The following is a 19719-nucleotide window of genomic DNA, read 5'->3' on the forward strand; positions in this document are numbered from 1 at the left end:
TTGTTGTAAAAGTGCATATATGAGGAAGGTAGAGCGAGGACTCTGAGAAAAAGCATTCACTACCATGTGTCCTCCCCTGTTCCCATTGGAATAAAACCTTTGGTCTGTATAGTCCTGACCACAGGACAGAGGCCATTGTGGCCCCAAAGCCAGGCAAAGCCCACAGAGTAGAGAATTCCATCTGTGTATCTTCTTTGCAGCCCAAACCATACTCCATTCTCCAAGGCATTTCAACCCTACAGGAGTGTCACCAGAGCCATGTATGCTCTCAGACAGCCCTATCCTTTAGTTTTGAAAAACAGAGGCTGTTCTGGCAGAGCCCCCTGTATGGCCAGGGGCTATGGCCATTGTGGCCATGCGTATGCAGGTTTTCATTGAATTCGGGCAGATGATAAAGAAACAGTGGAAACAAAAAATGGTAAGCCATTTCATTTATTAAAGTCTCACACCAGCCGATGAACAAAAACACAGGGCATTCAGGGCTCACAAAGTCCTGACACATTCTCCGGTTCCACAACCAGGAGAATCTTCTCTGGTTCCTCCTAGAGTCAAAGGCCCCACAAGCCACAGTGGAGCTCCCAAAGCTCCTCAGCTCTGGTTCCCCATCTGCACTCCTTCTCTCTCTGCACAAATTGGCTTCTTCTTCAGCACTCCGTATTCTCTCTGCTCTCTCACTCTGCAAACATGGCTTCTTTCTGCCTCTTCTCCTGCTCTCTCTTTTCAAAACTTTCTGGCAGGAAAACCTCTCCTCCAGCAAATATTAGCAAAAACAATGGCCCCTCCCAAGCAGGAATGCAATCCACGATTTGCAACCAACTGCCCTGCTCTGAGGGCAAGCACACACGTGGTTGCCCAGCACCATTTTTTAACAATAAAAGTGAGCAAACTAAAAAAAAACCAACAAATTTTACAAACTCATTTGCCCAACATCCCCTTTCACCCGTCTCAGATCTCCACTGCCCTTGCACAGACTCATATCCCATGCCCAGAGGTGGTAGCAAATGGATTGCATTTGCTGCACTCTCCCAGGAAACACAATGCAAATGATTTTCAGAGGTCAATGCCCTCCAACAGTGAAGTGGTAATATGTTAAATTATGTGCTTAATTAATTTCCACCTAACAGCATCCCATAAAATTGGAAAAGCAATTCCATTACCCAGAATCAATAAGCATAAAGTACACACAAAATGATCAGAAGTTCTCATCAGTGAATTTATGTTTGTGCTCTGGCTGCATATTCAGAGGTTCATTTCTACTGTAGGCTGAGGAATGTTGTACATTTAATTACCACTTAATTTCTTGTCTCTTTCTCCTTGTGTTGCTACCACATGGGTTTGAAATTATAGGGATGAGATTTTTCTAGTTCCCTTCAAAATAGGAACCCAAAGGAAAAGCTTCCTGTTAGATCTTACCACGAACAGTCACCCTCTTCATAAGTTTGTTTTGTTTTGTTTTTTAACATGCAGAAACAATGCCACCAAGATTAGAGAAATTGAGCTAAGATGTAACCTGGTTTAGCCACTATCTCATGAATAGTCAGTGACACAGGCTGTAATAATTTCCTAACTAGTCTAGAGCTGTATTTAAATAATACAAACAAAATTGGATGAAAGAGTAAAAGAAACAGTGTACCTACCCTTTTCTTCCAGACTACATATTATACAACAGCTTTATAATAATTTGTGTAATTTTTAAATTGTCTGTCTCCAGCACTTTATGCTCCATGAGACAAAGACTATGTCTTTCTTTCACCTTTATACCTCTAGCATCAAGGCCAAGACCTGGTACTTAGCAACAGTCAAGAAATATTTGTAAGTGAATGATTGAATGAGCGAGTGAATGAATGGATGACAAAACCAGGTTAAAACCCCAGTTCTCAGGCCTCACAGGCCATCCCCACGGTACCAGGATTGCCACCTTCCAATGCACAAATGTTGAAGGCAGAAAAAGACATTAACATAGGATACCTGGGCCACAGATTATAACTCCCAGTTAATTTCATATAAATTATAGCTGAACCAGTTTGAAGATTTGATCCCAGAAAGTGCTTGTGTTAATACAAATTCGGAGGGACCTGAAATATGGAAGACAGGAACAAGGTCCATCGTTTACACATCAAAGCTTTATTGTCTAGCTTGGCCAAGCGGCGGGAACTCCGACAGAAATCTGACGGAGAGTGCACCGGCCCTTTGTTCTACTTAGTTTTTATAGTTTTGTAAGTGGGAAGTACAGAAGCAAAAATTGCAATTAGGAGCCCCTTACCGCTATTGGTTATAGTCATATGTCCTTTAACATGATAGGACCACGTTCAATTTGCAAACCACACATCATTTTGGAGAAAACAAAATTTACAAGTCAACCCAATGGTAGAAAGATGTCTCTTTACATATTAAAGGCTTTCCTATATTATCTAGTGTTTATCTGCTATCTCTCTGTCCAGAGTCACACACGCATTTACATAGGAGAGGTAGTTTCGGTGGAGACAAATGCCCGCAAATGGCTCATTGCTATAAGAAAAGGTTTATTTTGGCTTTTCTCTTCCTGCACCTGGCTAGCCATTCACCCCTTTCCCCACAGGTGTGGTGGAATGTCTGGGAATCCATGTTTTCCTCCCCTTGCATTTACAATACAATGCCAAGGGCCATCCTGGTTATGCCAATCACACAGTACAGAGACTATTTCTCACAATTTCTCTGCACACCTTAACCCAAATTAATAAAATGTTCTCCAAGCCTCCTAAAATATTAATATTAATTCTGTAGCCCTTGGTACTTTACAACACTTGCCTGACCTGTGGTGGCGCAGTGGATAAAGCGTCGACCTGGAAATGCTGAGGTTGCCGGTTCGAAACCCTGGGCTTGCCTGGTCAAGGCACATATGGGAGTTGATGCTTCCAGCTCCTTCTCTCCTCTCTCTCTCTCTGTCTCTCCCTCTTCTCTCTAAAATGAATAAATAAATAAATAAATTTAACTTTACAACACTTGCGGGTGAAATGGCTCAGTGGCTCCTCACTTGTATGACCAGAGGCTACCGCCATTGTGGCCATGCAAGTTCTCATTGAATTTGGGCAGATGGCAAAGAAACTGGAGCCAAAGATTGTAGGTGTGGGTCAAATAAGTTTGTAAAATGTAATTTCTATGTTTGCTCGCTTGTAGTTTGCATTGGGGGCTGGGCAGCCCCCAACTGTATGTGGGTCATTGAAATTGCAAATTACCTTTCTGCTTGGGAAGGGTCATTGTTTTGCTAATGTTTGCTGGAGGAGAGGTTTTCACACCAGAAAGTTTTGAAAAGGGGAGAAGAAGAAGGAGGGGAGGCAGAGAAAGAAGCCATGTTTTGCAGGGAGAGCAGGGAGATGCAGGGTGCTAAAGAAGAAGCCAGTTTGGGTAGAGAAGGGAGAAGGTGTGCAGATGGGGAACCAGAGGTGAGGGGCCTTTGTGAGCTCCGCTGAGACTGGTGGGACCTTTGATTCTAGAAGAAACTGGAGAAGATTCTCCTGGTTGTGGAACCAGAGAATGTGTTAGTGGCTTTGGAAGCCCTGAGTAAAAGGGCAGTGTTTTTTCCCTGTGTGTTTGCTCGCTGGCCAGTATGAGACTTTAGTAAAGGAATGGCCCACCATTTTTTGGCTCCACTGTTTCTTTACCATATGCCTGAATCCAATGAGATCCTGCATATGCATGGTCATGATAGCCGCGATTACTGGCCATACAGGGGGCCATTCCTTTATTAAAGTCTCATATCAGCCGACGAGCAAACACACAGGGCTTCCCAAAGCCACTGACACATTCTCTGGTTTCACAACCAGGAGAATTTCTCTGGTTTCTCCTAGAATCAAAGGCCCCACCAGTCTTAACAGAGCTCGCAAAGCCCCTCAGCTCTGGTTCTCCATCTGCACACCTTCTCTTTCCCTATCAACATGGCTTCTTCTTCAGCACCCTGCATTCTCTCTGCTCTCTCTGCAAACATGGCTTCTTCTCCTTCCCCTTCTCTGCTCTTTTCAAAACTTTCTGGTGTGAAAACCTCTCCTCCAGCAAACATTAGCAAAACAATGACCCTTCCCAAGCAGGAAGGTAATTTGCAATTTCACAGACCACATATACCTGGCACTGCCCAGCCCCCAATGCAAACTATAAGCAAGCAAACATAAAAATTATATTTTACAAACTTATTTCACCAACAGTGCTGATTTATTCATTTGCCATCAGGCCTGATAAGTCCTAGTGGCCTGGCAGTGCATTACTGTGGATGGCTATCCAGGACAGGGTGCTTGATTTGATTCAATGGCACTTCATGGTCTCAGCAGAACAAGGCTGGATCTGGAGGCTGGGCTCATTCTTCATGGAAAGAGACACCACAGGAGGTGGGAGAGCCAAGAAGATGAAAGGCAGTGCATATTCCCTGCTGCTTCCCACAGGCCTAGAGAGCAAGTGCCCCAATCACAGAGACCAGCAGGAGCTCCCATTCTTCTTGCTGGGTGTCATGGGCTCCTGGCCCTCTTACCTACCCCGGTCTCTGAGGACCAAGAAGTGGCATGGTTTCACAGACTGAATCTCCCATCCCATGCCACTGACTAAGAATGAGTGACCTGTGGTGGCCCAGTGGATCAAATGTTGACCTGAAACACTGAGGTTGCCAGTTCAAAACCCTGGGCTTGCCCAGTCAAGGCACATGTGGGAGTTGACGCTTCCTGCTCCTCCCCCTTCTCTCTCTCTCTCTCTCTTTCTCTCTCCCTGTCTCTCTCCTCTAAAATGAATAAATAAATAAAAATAATTTAAAAACAAAGAATGGGTTACAAAGCACCAATACTCCATCAAAGACAGGACCTTTATTTTTAATTTAATCTTTGAATTATATCGACCTCAAGCTATATTTCCCAGAATGTCATAAAAACATGCTATACACACACACTTTTTCTTTTTCTTTTTTCTTTTTTTTCTTTTTTGTATTTTCTGAAGTTGGAAACAGGGAGGCAGTCAGACAGACTCCTGCATGCGCCCGACAGGGATCCACCCAGCATGCCCACCAGGGGAGCGATGCTCTGCCCATCTGGGGCGTTGCTCCGTTGCAACCAGAGCCATTCTAGTGCCTGAGGCAGAGGCCTCAGCACCCAGGCAAACTTTGCTCCAATGGAGCCTTGGCTGCGGGAGGAGAAGAGAGAGACAGAGAGGAAGGAGAGGGGGAGGGGTGGAGAAGCAGATGGGCGCTTCTCCTGTGTGCCCTGGCCAGGAATCAAACCCAGGACTTCTGCACGCCAGGCTGACGCTCCACCACTGAGCCAACCGGCCAGGGCCTCACACACACTTATTTTTACATATCAATTATTTTAGTATTGAGAATTTAGTGTTAATGAAGCATTCAATTCAAAGCATAGCCAATCTTTGTCTTTTTTTCTTTTTTTAGTTTATTTAGAAAACTAACTTTAACAGGGTAACATTGATCAATAAGAGTACATAGGTTTCAGGTGAACATTTCTATTTGAACTGTTGATTACGTTGTATACCCATCACCCAAAGTCAAATCATTTTTCATCACCTTGTATTTGTCCCTCTTTACACCCTTCCCCACCTCCTCCCCCCTCCCCATTCACGTAAGTCCCTTTCCCCCTCCCCCACATTCCCTTGCCCCTCCTTCATGTTCCCTTCCCCCTGGTAACCACTTCACTTTTATCTGTGTCCATAGGCTCAGTTTTATATCCCACCTATGTGTGAAATCATATAGTTCTTAGCTTTTTCTGATTTACTTATTTCAGTCACTATAATGTTATCAAGATCCATCCATGTTGTCGTAAATGTCGCTATATCATCGTTTCTTATGGCTGAGTAGTATTCCATTGTATATATATATCACATCTTCTTTATCCAATCCTCTATCGAGGGCACTTTGGTTGTTTTCATGTCTTGGCCACTGTGAATAATGGCATAGCTAACCTTTGTAATGATATCTTTGGTATACAACTGCATTTATGATTTCTTACCTCCTCTTTACCAACACCCCCCACCACCACCACCTCCCTGCCCCTTAGGAAAGGAGCCTGGTGGGGGAACCAAGAGTTTGGATTGCAAAATCGAGGAGAGTGCTGAAACGCCTGCTCTAGAGGACTCCTCGTCGTCCCCCGTAGACACTCAGCAACATTCCTGGCAGGTTTCCACAGACATCGAGAACACTGAAAGGTAAGTGGGAAGTTACCCGAAATAGACTGCCAATCCTTCTTCACTTAATGCTTTTGGGGGCTACAGAGAGTCAAGATTTTCGCTTTCAGAGTCAGCAACAGAACTCTCAAAACTGAGTCAAGGGGGGCGAAGGGGTCCAAACCCCAACGGAACTGTGCAGAACCTCCAGTGGAGGCAGGCTCCGGGCCATGCTTATCCCGCTCTCCACACTGTGTCTCCATGGAAATGAAACAGTGCTCCTTGGAAAGGGGGAAAGTTGGATCTACATATCATCACAGCTCACCCAGTGGGCTGGGCCCCCAAATCGTGCCAAGATGCCTCCCGTAGATCCTTGGACTTCAGACGTATAGAATGGCCTGCTCAGCTGCCAGTCAGGTCAGGGGCTGAGCACTCTGTCTAGTTCACAGCCGGCTTTTTCTCCGGACTCCCTTGGCTTATTCTCCCAAAATGTAGCTGATGGCCCCTTAGTGGTCAAAGCAGTTAATGCATGCGTCTTAGCCAGCAGTTGCTCACCGCTAGAAAGGGAGTGTCTTTCTTGGGAAGAAGAGATTCTACAGAGATTCTATTTCACGTGAGGAAAGGGTGCAGTGATAATATAATAATAAGTGTCGTGTCTCATCTGGATGCTAAAAATGCCATTCTGTGAGGCAGAAAGACAAGGTCCTTGTTTATTGGCCTTCACACTGATACCTTGTCCTTTGCCACTTATGTCCCCAGCACTGGCACAAATCAGCTGAATGAAGACTGGGCATTCCACTGAGTGCTGGGGGGGGGGGGGGGGGAGTCATTGACAAGATAATGAACATTTTATTTTTTTATTTTTAGAAATGTAACATACAAAGGCATTTATAGCCATTGTGGTTCTACTTTCAGATTGTAATATAATTCTAAAGCTAATTACCGAATTTCTGTGTTTATAGAAAATTGAAGCATGTGGTAATTATGTGCTATTAATAAAACTTGGATTCTGTATAAGCTTGGAAATCCAACAATTCAAACAATAAAGCTGCTTGGCACAGTTTTCTAGAACTAACACAAATGATGAGGGAGTGATTTATCTTAATTTATAAAATGGAAAATGCTTCGCTCTGTTCCTGAGAGAAATCTGTGCCAGAGCGCTGTGGTCAGGGCAGAATCCAACAGCAAAGCCTTTTCCCTTTTCGGAAGCCTTGCATAGAAACTATAGCCAAGCCCCATGTGCTACAGAAAGCAAGCGATGGTTGGCAATGAGAATAGGAGAGTATAGCCCACAGGGCTGGCCGTGTTTCAGTTCTCCCTGAAAACCCAGAGATCAGGTTGAAGGAGATGGGAATGACTGAGAGAAGTTGGTATGTAGACTTGTCTGGGACGGTAACTTCCTCGGTTCTCCTATTTCTCTGCCCTAATAGATTAGTGGCTCTCAAACTGGGATGTGCATTAAAATCACCAGGACTTTTACAAAACATTGATGACTAAGCCCCACTGTCAACCAACCAAATTAGGCTCTGATGAAGTAGAGCTCAGGTATAGTACTACTCACCCGCAGCAGCCAAGGCTGAGAATTGGTGCTCTCCAAGGAGACCTCGCCACAGCCTCACATATTGTATTACTAACCCTTTCCCACGTGTGCCTGCCCACCACCCACCCATCCCATCTGCCCTTGAGAATTTTACAGGAAAACAGAAGGTGCCCCATACACTTCTGGATGTGTTAGCCCTGGTGAATGCTTAACATTTGTGTTACACCAAATTCCAATCATGATGAAAAGAGACAACAGCGAGTGAACCTACACAGCTACAACAGCTGTCTGGCCATCACCCAGCCTCACCTTTGCCCGGGGTAACCCCATTATTCTCATTGTGTGTCCTTCACCTCCCGTTGGAAGTCTGAAGTACTGTCCTTCCCCCATCCCAGCCAGTCCAACTAATGGCGGAGTGAGGGCTCCTACAGCAGAATGCCCTCGGAAATGTTTGCCAGAGTGCTTCTCTTTCCTCCCAGAGCCAACCTATCTCAGTTTTCGTTTTCTTATAAAAGAAAAATAGATTCAATATTTGCCTGTTGCAAACAGAGCTAGTACAAGCTAAGCACAGACTCTTGTCCTTCAGTTGTCTCAGAGAACAGACTGCTTGAGATTGCATTTCAAAAATTTACAGCTGACGGTTTTCCCCTTTTGTCAATTTTACAGAGACATGCGAGAAATGAAAAACCTTTTAAGCAAACTCAGGGAAACTATGCCTTTACCATTGAAAAATCAAGGTGAGTCATGTCATTTCTTTTTGAGGCAGAGGATGTTTTTTAACATGAGAACCTTGGGACTTGTTTCTAGAGAAATTAAAGCAAGCTTTTTTTTTTTTCACACAAACAACAGGAAGCACTGAGCATACAATTGTCTTTCCTCAAAAAATATGAAAAGGAGGATAGAATCACTCAGGTGAACACAATTTTGCCTGAGCATAGCCCAGATATACCCTGACCTCCAGACAGATGCCGCCTCCGCTGGCCTTCTCGGTCAGGAGCATTTCTCTATCGCTGAGCTGTGGGAAGAACCGTACCAAGTATGGCAAACACAAAAGGACGGGAGACTAGGTAGGCCTTTGCCTTTAAGAAATGTACAACCTGGTGGAGGAGACTTAAAAATACTTCCAAAGGAAGATCTTTGCCAATCTAGACATTTAATTATCTGAAGAAGTAATAGTAATAATGAACATAGAGAAATTATAGTGTTCCACTATGATTCCCCACCCAACTAGGACAGGGTCTCCATTCCACCAGCAATTCTCGGCCCCCATTTGGATGTCCTGTAATTCAACTGAATTCTGACACTACTATTTGGATATAAAATCAGATCCCACAAGTTAAGGGCTCTGCCTTAAAAACTGTACCCTCCCCCCTCCCCCCCACATTTCAGACACCAATGGCAATTTCAGGGTTGTCACCTATGCTTCTGACCAACTGGCTATAGATTGGAGGTTCCAGTGACCTCCTTTATGGGTTTGATTAATGTGCTAGAGTTGCTAGAGTGACTCACAGAACTCAGAAAAGTTTCACTTACAAGATCATTGGTTTATTACAAAAGGACATAGTTCAGCACTAGCCAGGTAGACAAGATGCATAGGACAAGGGGTAGGGAAAGGGCATAGAGCTTCCGTCTCTTTCCAAGTATGCCGTTCTCCCCAAATCTGCATGTGTTCACCAATCCGGAAGCTCACAGAACTCCATCCTTTGAGTTTTTATGGAGGCTTAATTACAGGCATGATTAATGCAATCATTGGTCATCAATTATTGAAGTTAATCTCCAGCCTCTCTCCTCTCCCAGGATGTCTAGGTGTGAGACTAAAAGGTTCCAAACCTTTAATTACAAGGTTGGTTCCCCTGACAACTAGCCCCCATAACAAAAGACACCTTTATAATTCTCATCACTTAGGAAATTCCAAGGGTTTTAGGAGGAATTCCAAATATATATTTATTATAAATCACAATATTACAGATACTACCCTAAATGCTGTAGATTATTAACTATTTTAACTTATTGAATCTAATATCTTTGAGATAAATGCTACTAGTGTTTCCAAATTTACAGGAAACTGAGACACAGAGAGGTTAACTAACTTGATCAAGGTCACACAGGCTATACATGTTTTTTTAAATCTGCACCCAGCTTTGTAGCTCCAGGCTCTGAAGCTCTGTGCAAAGGACTAATAATAAGCATTTTCACTAAGCATACATGGCTGGAGCAGCCTTAAGTGAACCATCAGCTTCAGAGAGTGATACAGAGAGTACAGGGAAAAGATTTTTAGAGGCAAGAGACTCCGGTGTTTCCCTGAGCAGAGCCTGGGCAGAGGTGAGCACAGGGTGCTGCCTGCCTCTGAGCAGGACGGGAGGGGAGTTGGCAGCAGAGCCAGAGCACTTCTTGGCTCAAGGAGCAATGTGGCAGAAGGTGGAGGGGTGGAAGTGAGAACACCAGACGAAGAAGCCGAGAAGTAGTGTGGCCTGAGCCGCATGGGGTGGAGGAGGGTGTCAGAAAATAAGAGGCGGGGGGTACCGTGTGTCAGCTAACTCGAAGCACCCCCTAAAGAGCCTGATGACCAAGGCTAACTGGCTTGAGCCATTGGTGCAGTGTTTTGGCGACCTTGTGGTCAGTTTTATGAAAGTCGTAGTGTTTTACCATAACACGTGACCACAGGATGCAAGTTAGTTGCTAGACATAAGCATGGTAGTTGGAAACAGGGACCTTGGGTTTGAACACTGGCTCTGCCACTTACGAGTTTTTTGTTTTGTTTTGTTTTGTTTCTGAAGCTGGAAACGGGGAGGCAGACAGACTCCCGCATGCCCCCGACCGGGATCCACCCGGCACGCCCACCAGGGGGCGATGCTATGCCCATCCAGGGCGTGCTCTGTTGCCACTCTAGCGCCTGAGGCAGAGACCATGGAACCATCCCCAGCGCCCGGGCCATCTTTGCTCCAATGGAGCCTCGGCTGCGGCTGCGGGAGGGGAAGAGAGAGACAGAGAGGAAGGAGAGGGGGAGGGGTGGAGAAGCAGATGGGCGCTTCTCCTGTGTGCCCTGGCCGGGAATCGAACCCGGGACTCCTGCACGCCAGGCGGACGCTCTACCACTGAGCCAACCAGCCAGGGCGCCACTTACCAGTTTTATGACCCAGAACAAGTTGTTTAACTTCTGGAAATTTCCATTTCCTCACCCTTGAAAAAGAGATAATAGCATCATTTAGTTCAAAGAATTTTCGTGAGGATTAAATGATGCAATGTATGTCATATACCTGTTACCGACCTTACAGAGAGCAAACATTCAACAGAGGCTTTCTTATATTATTGTTGCTATTGTTGTTGTAATTATTGTTGTAATTATTATTTATTGTCTGGTCCACCCAACTCAGCTCAGGAAGATTCTAAATCACCATCCATCAGAATGATCCTTGCTACCACTGATGACATGTAGTGTCCATGGAAGGTTGATCTTCAATATGCAATTCATAACATTGATCCCCAGGACTTTGGGTTTGGGGTTCATGTCTGAAGCTATCTATCCTCAGCTGCCTAATATTTTTTTGTTTGTTTGTTTGTTTTTTGTATTTTTCTGAAGCTGGAAACAGGGAGAGACAGTCAGACAGACTCCCACATGCGCCCGACCGGGATCCACCCGGCACGCCCACCAGGGGCGAAGCTCTGCCCACCAGGGGGCGATGCTCTGCCCCTCCGGGGCTCGCTCTGTTGCCACCAGAGCCACTCTAGCGCCTGGGGCAGAGGCCAAGGAGCCATCCCCAGCACCCGGGCCATCTTTGCTCCAATGGAGCCTCGCTGCCTAATGTTTTTGTAAGTCTACCCCATCAACAGACCAACAGCACATGGGCCTCTTGCTGTACCTCACCTGCAGCTGCCTGGTGCTCCAGTCTGAACTTCATGTATTCCATATAGCTTCTATTCTAAACCAAATGATTCAACACATTCCATCTACATTTAGTGAAAAGTCCTCCAACAGCTTTTGATCCAGGCCTAAATGGAAAAACAGAAATTTAATTTTAGTTATTAGGACATTTTTATAATCATAAAAGGTATCACATAAATATTTTTGTGTAACTTTGTCTTACTTTTACAAACAGAAAATTAATTTGATTTTAAAGATAATAATAAAAATTACAGATTAATAGTGTGAGTAAAAGCATGAATAAAAAGAAAATAGTCTTCCAAATCAATGATACCCAGGACTTGAACCCTGACTCAAGTTAGGTATGTAAAAGGAAAAGGCTAGTAGAAGCAAGACTTCTTCTTTTTTTTTTTTTTTTGTATTTTTCTGAGGTTGGAAATGGGGAGGTAGTCAGACTCCCACATGTGCCCGACCGGGATCCACTCGGCACACCCACCAGGAGGCAATGCTCTGCCCCTCTGGGGCATCGCACTGTTGCATCCAGAGCCATTCTAGCACCTGAGGCAGAGGCCACAGAGCCATCCTCAGTGCCTGGGCCAACTTTGCTCCAATGGAGCCTTGGCTGAGGGAGGGGAAGAGAGAGACAGAGAGGAAGGAGAGGAGGAGGGGTGGAGAAGCAGATGGGCGCTTCTCCTGTGTGCCCTAGCCGGGAATCAAACCCAGGACTCATGCATGCCAGGCCGACGCTTTACCACTGAGCCAACTGGCCAGGGCCTGAAGCAAGACTTCTTTAGGGGGGAAATGATGCAGTAGAATTTTAAAATAATAAAAAAATAAATTGAGGAGAAATCTTGTGGGTAATTCAAGATTTTTTTCTTGGGGGAGAAATGGGAAGTCTTAGCATGTGAAAACAACATCTCTGTTCTCTGCACATTGATGGGCACTCACAGCATGATGTCACTGTGAGCTGACTAGTGCAGAAAGGGGAGTGTGAGTCTGGACAAGGGTCTAGAAGGCCTGAGGGAAGGAGAGCCAGTCTCTGGAGGTGGGAACAGTTTTTTGTATATGCCACTGTAATGAACAAATCAGCGAGCTTCCTCTCCCTATTCTGAGCTAGACCACAGAAACGTCCCCATAACCTTCCTGGAATTCTTTCCAGGTGATTTGTTTATTCTACAGGTCCAGGTTAATATCTGCAGGAAATGGTCTGGGGTGAAATGTACACAAGTTTAGTCCAATTCTTTTCTGTAGGACCTTATGGTAAAAACAATACTAAATGGATGAAAACCACTATGGAAAGACACCTGTTTACTTTCTGGCTTTTTATTTTCTTTCTTTCCTTATTCCATCTATGTGTGTGTTAGAAACAGAGAGAAAAAAGGTGAGAGATGCTACTCTTAGTCCCCTTTTGTCCTTCCTCAAACCCCGACCCTGTGAGAATCCTGCCAGGCAAGCGCTGGGGGAGCCTACTCTGAAATGCCCAGCTCCCAGCGCCGGGCTTCATCCTAGTCCTCAAATCAGAAGTGGTTCTGCATTTATCTTAGCTTTTAAAGACTTCATTAGATCAAAGCTTGAGTTAACAACAGTTTACTTCAAATTGATTTTCAGTGGCAAATACAAGAAGATGGGCAGAGCAGGAATTTAAATGGTTAGTGCTTACACCTTCCTTTTAGACAGGGCCTCCCCCCCCAACCCTTCCAGTCTGAGACTGGAGACAAAGACATGCACAAAAAAAGAGTGAGCCGCCCTTGTTCAGCCAGACAATGTCCAGACCTCCTGGCTCTCGGCCCACTGTTCTCTCCACTGCTTCAGTGCCTCTCCTGTCCTACATTCTGGGTCACTGGCAGTGCTGTAGGGAGCTTCATTAATTATGACAGTCTTGCTGTGTCAAATGGATTACAAATGGGACCACCTGTGGAGAACCAACAAGGTTACTGACAAAGGCTAAGAGGAGATTGGAAAGTGAAGGGCAAGTATCTTCTAAATGCACCTTGTAATCAGACAAAACAAATTGGGAGAAATAAATTCAGCCTGAAAGACAGTTTCACCTTTTCGAAAATTCTGACTTAATGAATGCTGGAGGTGGGTTAATATATTCACTCTTGCCTAGAAGTTGGTTGTTGATATCATGCATTAGAGTAAGTCTGAAATAGATCAGTTAGGAATCGAATCTGTTCTAGAATGTGGATAGTCCTACTCGAGATAAAATGAGTCTGGAACAATTCCCCAACTCAGACCCCTGATCCACTCGCATCTGGATCCCCGTATCCAGAACCAGCCTAACTATGTCAGGCAGGAGTTCACTATCTGGCTGAAGAACACTGGGCAATCATGACACCTGCTAGCCTAGAGATGAACCTTGTAGGTCCTTCCCTGAGGGCCTCGTAGAAACTTTCTGTGCTTCAAGTTGGTTCCTGAATGTTATTCCAGGCAGTTGTACTGATAGCCCCATGTCCTTTGTAATCTGTGCAAACTTTTGTCCAGGATTCAGTGTGACATATGTAATCCCTCTCCCTCCTCCAGTCTGATGCACACATCACTGATCACCCATGAGTTTCTTAATGCATTACTCTGATTCAGTTGAGCCCATACTTGCAATGTTAAATGCCTGCCCGTTGTCCACTGAAGGAAGAACAAGCTTCTCACCCTAGCATCTGATGTCCCCACCACCAGTGATGGGCACTGATGGTGTATCCAGTGATATACTAGGTGATGGGGATGTCTATCCCATTAGAGGCTCTCCATCTCAACAGAACAGATCGGATGAGAATTTCCTGAGGTGTTTTTTAAATGACATATGCCTCCAGTCACAAAAATTGTGATGGGGTTTTCACAGTAGGCCATGTGAATTTTGGAAACACACACATATAACTGGAAAGACCAAGAAAGTAGTGCTTAGAATATAACAATGCCATAGACACAGCTTGCTACAAGTGCATATTGCATTCTCACCTAGCCAAATTTGAAGGGAGAAACAATATTGAGAATTAGTTTTTTAAAGTATGTGAGCTGAAATGTCTTGGAATGAATCAGAGTTAGACAAAGAGAGAGATGGGAAAAAAAGACAGTCTAAGCAGGAGATCCTGGATATTTGAAGACATGTGGGGAGATGAAAGAGTAGGGCATTTTGGTGAACTACAAGCACTTCATTAATTGGGAAAGTGGTTAGAAAAGAGGCTTGAGAGACTAGAGATACAGGTGGGTCTATATCATTAAGGTCCCTGTAAGCCATGTTAAGAGGTTTGGACTTGATCCTGAAGCCATTGGATGGATTTAGTTAGGAGACAGGTGCTATAATTCAAGATAAAAATGCTTAAGACCTGACCTAAAGCCAGGGGGTTGGAGAAAAGGGTACAACCACTCAGATGGGCTACACAAGAGAGAAGGTAGAATCAAGGATGTGATCCAAGTTCAGGCTTGGAAAACACAGTGAATGATGGTGTCATTCACTAAGTGAGAGGGAGCGAGAAGGAGTGGCAGAGAGAGAGAGAGGACAACTGAAGTTTTGGACATGGGGAACTCCAAGAGCAATTCTCAGTGGTTGAGAGCGGATGTATAAGTCTTATGCTGAGGTGAAACATGTAAACTGGGAGCACTGGGAATACAGATTTAAACATCATCAACAAAATGATCATTGGAGCCCAGAGAGTGGTTGAGACCACTCAAGAGAACGTGCTAGAGAAGAGCCCTGGAGAACCAGAATGGAAGATCCGGGGGGAAAGGAGCAGTTTACAAGGGGGACGGAGGAGGAAGTGCGAAGAGCTGTATGAACTACATCAAAGGAAATTCCAGGGTTGTTAAGCTGGATAAGAACTGAATGGGTCTATGGGAGTTAGCAACCAGGTCGTCACTGGTGATGTTGGCAGAAGTGGCTTACTAGGGATTTGGGGACTGGAACCTAGTTAAGGAGGGTTGAGGCGTGAGCGGGAGATGGAGGGCTGGGGTACCAGGGGGAAATGTATGAAGACTTTTATGAAGAGTCGCCGACGGGGTAGTAGGAAGACAGGGTTGGCAGCAGGTAATGTGCCAAGGGCTGAGACATTTGTTCATCAAAGGAATGGAAGCATAAAGGAATGCAGAAGTGTGGAGACATCAGAAAAGATTGCAGGAAAACAAAAAATGCTTAAGCTAATCTTGAGGAAGGGGTTGGCATTTCCCTGGAAAAAGAAATGGTGCATATAAAGGCAGGGAGGCGGGGGAGTTATGGCCATATTTAGATAATTGTTAGTAGTTCTATTCTATATTATCCTGTCCTTTATATACCCTTCATTCCAACCAGGCTGGATGGTTTATTTGGACCCAAATTCAGGCTGCCTTTGTTCACATTGCTCTCTCCATCTGGAACTTCACCTAATGCCCTGAAGTCCTCCTCTTTCCTTGTGGCCCACTATGAATACCAAGACCTCTGTAGACACGAAGGTCTTCTTCCTTGTCCTCCACTTAAGAGTAACTTCCCCCTTGGAACTCATAGCATTGTATTTGTATCTCCCTGCGGCATCGCTATTGAAGCCTCATAGTTACTCAAGGCAAGATCCCTGAGTCCAAGGACCATCTTTCTAGTAGGATCCACCTATACCTGATACAGAGCCTTGCACCTAGCAGGCCATTGGCTAATGCAGTGATTCTGAAAGTGTGCTCTCAGGACCAGCAGCATCAGCAGGTCTGGGAACTTACAAGATACTCAAATTCTCTGGTCCCTCCATACACCTAGTCATTCAGAACCTCCAGAGGTGAAGCCAGCAAGCTCAGACGATGCTTTGAAACTAATATTTGAGAACTGCTGGGTTAGCTAAATGTCTCCTTTTAATTTCCTTTTTTCTGGCATAGAAATTTACTGTTCTAAGTACTTCTTTTGGCTTTATCTGAGAACATCGCTCTAAAGTCAGTTTCTTTGAAAACTTCTCATTTTTATGTCTTCTTATTTCTTGTCATATCAATTATGTAAGATATCCTTTATTAGCAAAGGAAATTTGAGCAGTAGAGACATGGTATCATTGTACCTTGGGGGACTCCAGTGTCCCCAGCTTGAGCAGCATCCAAGAATCAGACACTGAATGACCGAGGTTTGAACTAACTGATGACTGAATTTCCTACTCTCCTTTTCTTTCACTTTCTCCTATGCTTTCCTTCCTTTCTTTCCTTTCTCACTTTTTATATTCACATTTAAAACTGCCCTAGGTTACAGTTCTCTTGGAGAAAAGACGCTACAAAGGTCTCAAACATTTGCAATAAAAATCAAAGATGCCCCAACAAGGTCAGATGGAGCAGCCCAGAAAGCTTAGAATGAGTGGTAAAACGGTCTGTTTGCTCACATTCTTTTGGCAATCCATCACTTCAGAGACAGGATTTCAATCAATGTGGAAAGACACCTTTCTTTGGAATTTAATTCCCTCTGACGGTTCCAGGGTTATTACTGCTCCGTGAGTCTCAGCACGTCCTGCAGGTGTCAGCCTCCTCTGGTGTGGAGGGCTGCTCTGTGTATCTGCCAAGAACTTTTGAGCTTCTGTGTCACCTCAGCCCTCAGTGATGATCAGACAGGCTCTGGGCTGGGCAAAGGTGTCACCAGTGCTCAACAAAGACTCCTCTAACAGACAATCATTCTTAATAGGCAGCCTGCTCTTTGCTTAACATCCTACACTTTCTCATCAATCCTAATACTTCCTATTCACTTATGAGTGCTCTATATATGCTTATGTGCGTGCATGGATAGCATGCACAAGTGAATATATATATATATATATATATATATATATATATATATATATATATATATATATATATATAAAGAAGACTGAGGAAAGAGAATTTCAGTAGTGCAAAAGGTTTCTGCTTCACTGTAATAAATTAAATGCACAGATACAAGGGTCATTCTTTTTTATTTATTCAATTACAGTTTACATTCAGTATTATTTTCTTATAGCTTCCGATGCACAGCAAAGCAGCCGGAAAATCATGTACTTCAGGGTGGTCCCCCACTGCCTTAAGCAGCCACTTGGTCCCATACATAGTTACCACGGTATCATTGACTATATTCCCTATGCTGCATTTTACACCTCTGTGACTATTCTGTAACTACCAACTTGTACTGCTTAACCTCTTTACCCCTTTCACCCAGTTCCCCAACACCCCGCCCCTCAGACACAAATCTCATATCTGTGCATAATACCTGCGTGCTCTTAATACATAAAAAAGAGAGACTGGGAGCAAATACACCAGCACTCCATACACACACCACAGCATCCACATGCACACTTTCTTTGTAAATACACCATTTTAGTAGACATTTCCTCATGTCAGAATTGCATTTTCTAATATATAAATACCAGTTAGGTCACTCCTCAAATCTCTTATATGATTGAAAACAATGGAAGGATATATGGGAACTCAGGAAATAGCTCTTCTAAGTTTTAAAGAAATAGAAGTATGAAGATTTTCTTCCCTATAAATATCTTCGTGGTTTTGGTGATTCTGTTCCAAGGAAGCACTGAATTCCAGATGAACTTGAATTTCAGGAAGTATGGTCAGTATCCAAAGAGATGCTGAAAGGTAAAATCCTTACCCTTCAGAGTCTGCTATATCTTTACCACATCCAGTTCGGTTAACCATTGTGGTGGTTAAAGAAGCAAGGCCCCAAAAATGATGAGAAAGTGAGTTATCTCTCTGTTGCAAATATACCGTGAGTCATATCTGAGACATTTTCCTGAGAAATCAGGCTCGTGTATACTATCTGACATTGCTTTCAATGTCTCAACTCTTTAGGGCAAGTTTATTTATTTTTATCTTTTAATTTTTTAATGTTTTGATTGAATTTATAGGGTGGCAATCAATAAAATTATATAGGTTTCAGGTATATAATTCTATAAAATATCATCTGTAGATTATATTGTGTGTTCACCACCCCAATTCAAGACTCCTTTCATCACCATTTATCTCCCTTTAACCTCTTCTACCTCCTTGAGACAAGCTGAATTATAAAAGAGAGCTTTCCTATTTTTCAGGTCTCAAAATTGTTAACATACAAAGTATAGTCTATTGTTTGTCACTATGGAAAGAACAAAGAGAGTCCTTTTTTTCTCCATGTTAGCAGAATGTGAGCTTTGAGAGAGGATTTTTACCTGTGAGACTGGGAGAGTGGATTGTGTTTGAAAATTTTGATGTGCCCAGCTGGGGCACCTGTTTTCTTCCCTGGCTTCACCTTGCCACTCCAGTTCCCTCTAAATGTATAACACAGTATATACCATTCCAGGGAACACTGTCAACCTGCTGGATTACTTAAAAGTACAACACATGGGAACCTTTGGGGATGGGGAGGAAAGGCCTGGGCATTTGGATGACACAATTTACATAAGAGGACTGGAAAGCCAGGACTCTTTGTTCTTAACCATTTCCCGAGTGTCTAGGCTCAGTAATCACTGACAACCAACCCTCATCTACAAACCAGTTTTATTGAGGTGGGCCACATTCTTCACTTTATCCGTTGCTTCTTCTAACTCCCAATTCTGGGCTTTTTCCCCAGGGTCTGTCTGGTCCAAATTAGGATGAAGAAAGAAGGGAAGCCCTCAGTTCTGCTCTGGGAGGGCAGTGCCACCTATCCTGGCAGATTTTAGGTGCTCAACAGTTGCCAAAACCAGCCAATCATGTGGTTGACCGTAGCTTCAGTCTGACCATGTTCTAGCACTGTCCCGGTTGGCAATGAACGCTTATTTCTTTGTGGTCCTTCTCAGGCCTCTGGGTCCCAAACTGGCAAGTTCTGCTCATCAGGATCTTTCTACCCACCCTCTCTTGACTGCACTATTTCCTCAAAACCCAGCCCTTTCAGCTGGATTTGGTTTACGGGCTTTTTTCCTCCTCTGTTTGTCATCATGCTAAACTTTTCAAACCAAACTTTATGAATTCAACAGCTGGCAATCCTTTTGCTATAGAAAGTTCTGGAAAAACCCTGAACAAGGAAAGCTGAAACTTCTTCCTGAGGCATGAAGTAGGTGAACGGAGGCCAGGCCATGGTCCTCCACAAAGGGGACCTCTATTTAACTCACTGCTTCCTCTCTGCTAAGCGCCAAAGTAGCTGCTCAATCTAAATGTTTCTCAGAGATTATTTCATTTAGTCCTTATTTAAGTAATGTTAAACCCTATTTTTCAGATGGGGAAGTGGAAGCTTAGTGAGTTTAAGTTGCATGCTCAAAGCCACAGA

At 44.1% G+C, this 19719-nt stretch overlaps 2 protein-coding genes across 5 annotated transcripts in view; one reads left to right on the forward strand and one right to left on the reverse strand.

Annotated features, from left to right (window-relative positions):
- The window catches only part of SREK1IP1 (SREK1 interacting protein 1), a 471033-nt gene that overhangs the window by 306235 nt on the left and 145079 nt on the right, over nucleotides 1–19719 (reverse strand). The window lies entirely within an intron of this gene.
- Nucleotides 1–19719, forward strand: part of RGS7BP (regulator of G protein signaling 7 binding protein) — a 120643-nt gene that overhangs the window by 96141 nt on the left and 4783 nt on the right. For 3 of the 4 annotated variants that reach the window (XM_066375860.1, XM_066375870.1, XM_066375879.1), the window contains 2 exons: nucleotides 6021–6168; nucleotides 8333–8403. In XM_066375860.1, the coding sequence (XP_066231957.1) occupies nucleotides 6021–6168; nucleotides 8333–8403 (219 nt within the window). Of the gene's footprint in view, nucleotides 1–6020; nucleotides 6169–8332; nucleotides 8408–19719 lie in introns of those variants that run through there. The other variant, XM_066375886.1, reaches the window with a different exon arrangement.

This window comes from Saccopteryx leptura, chromosome 1 (assembly GCF_036850995.1).
Source record: "Saccopteryx leptura isolate mSacLep1 chromosome 1, mSacLep1_pri_phased_curated, whole genome shotgun sequence".
NCBI classification, from domain to species: domain Eukaryota; kingdom Metazoa; phylum Chordata; class Mammalia; order Chiroptera; family Emballonuridae; genus Saccopteryx; species Saccopteryx leptura.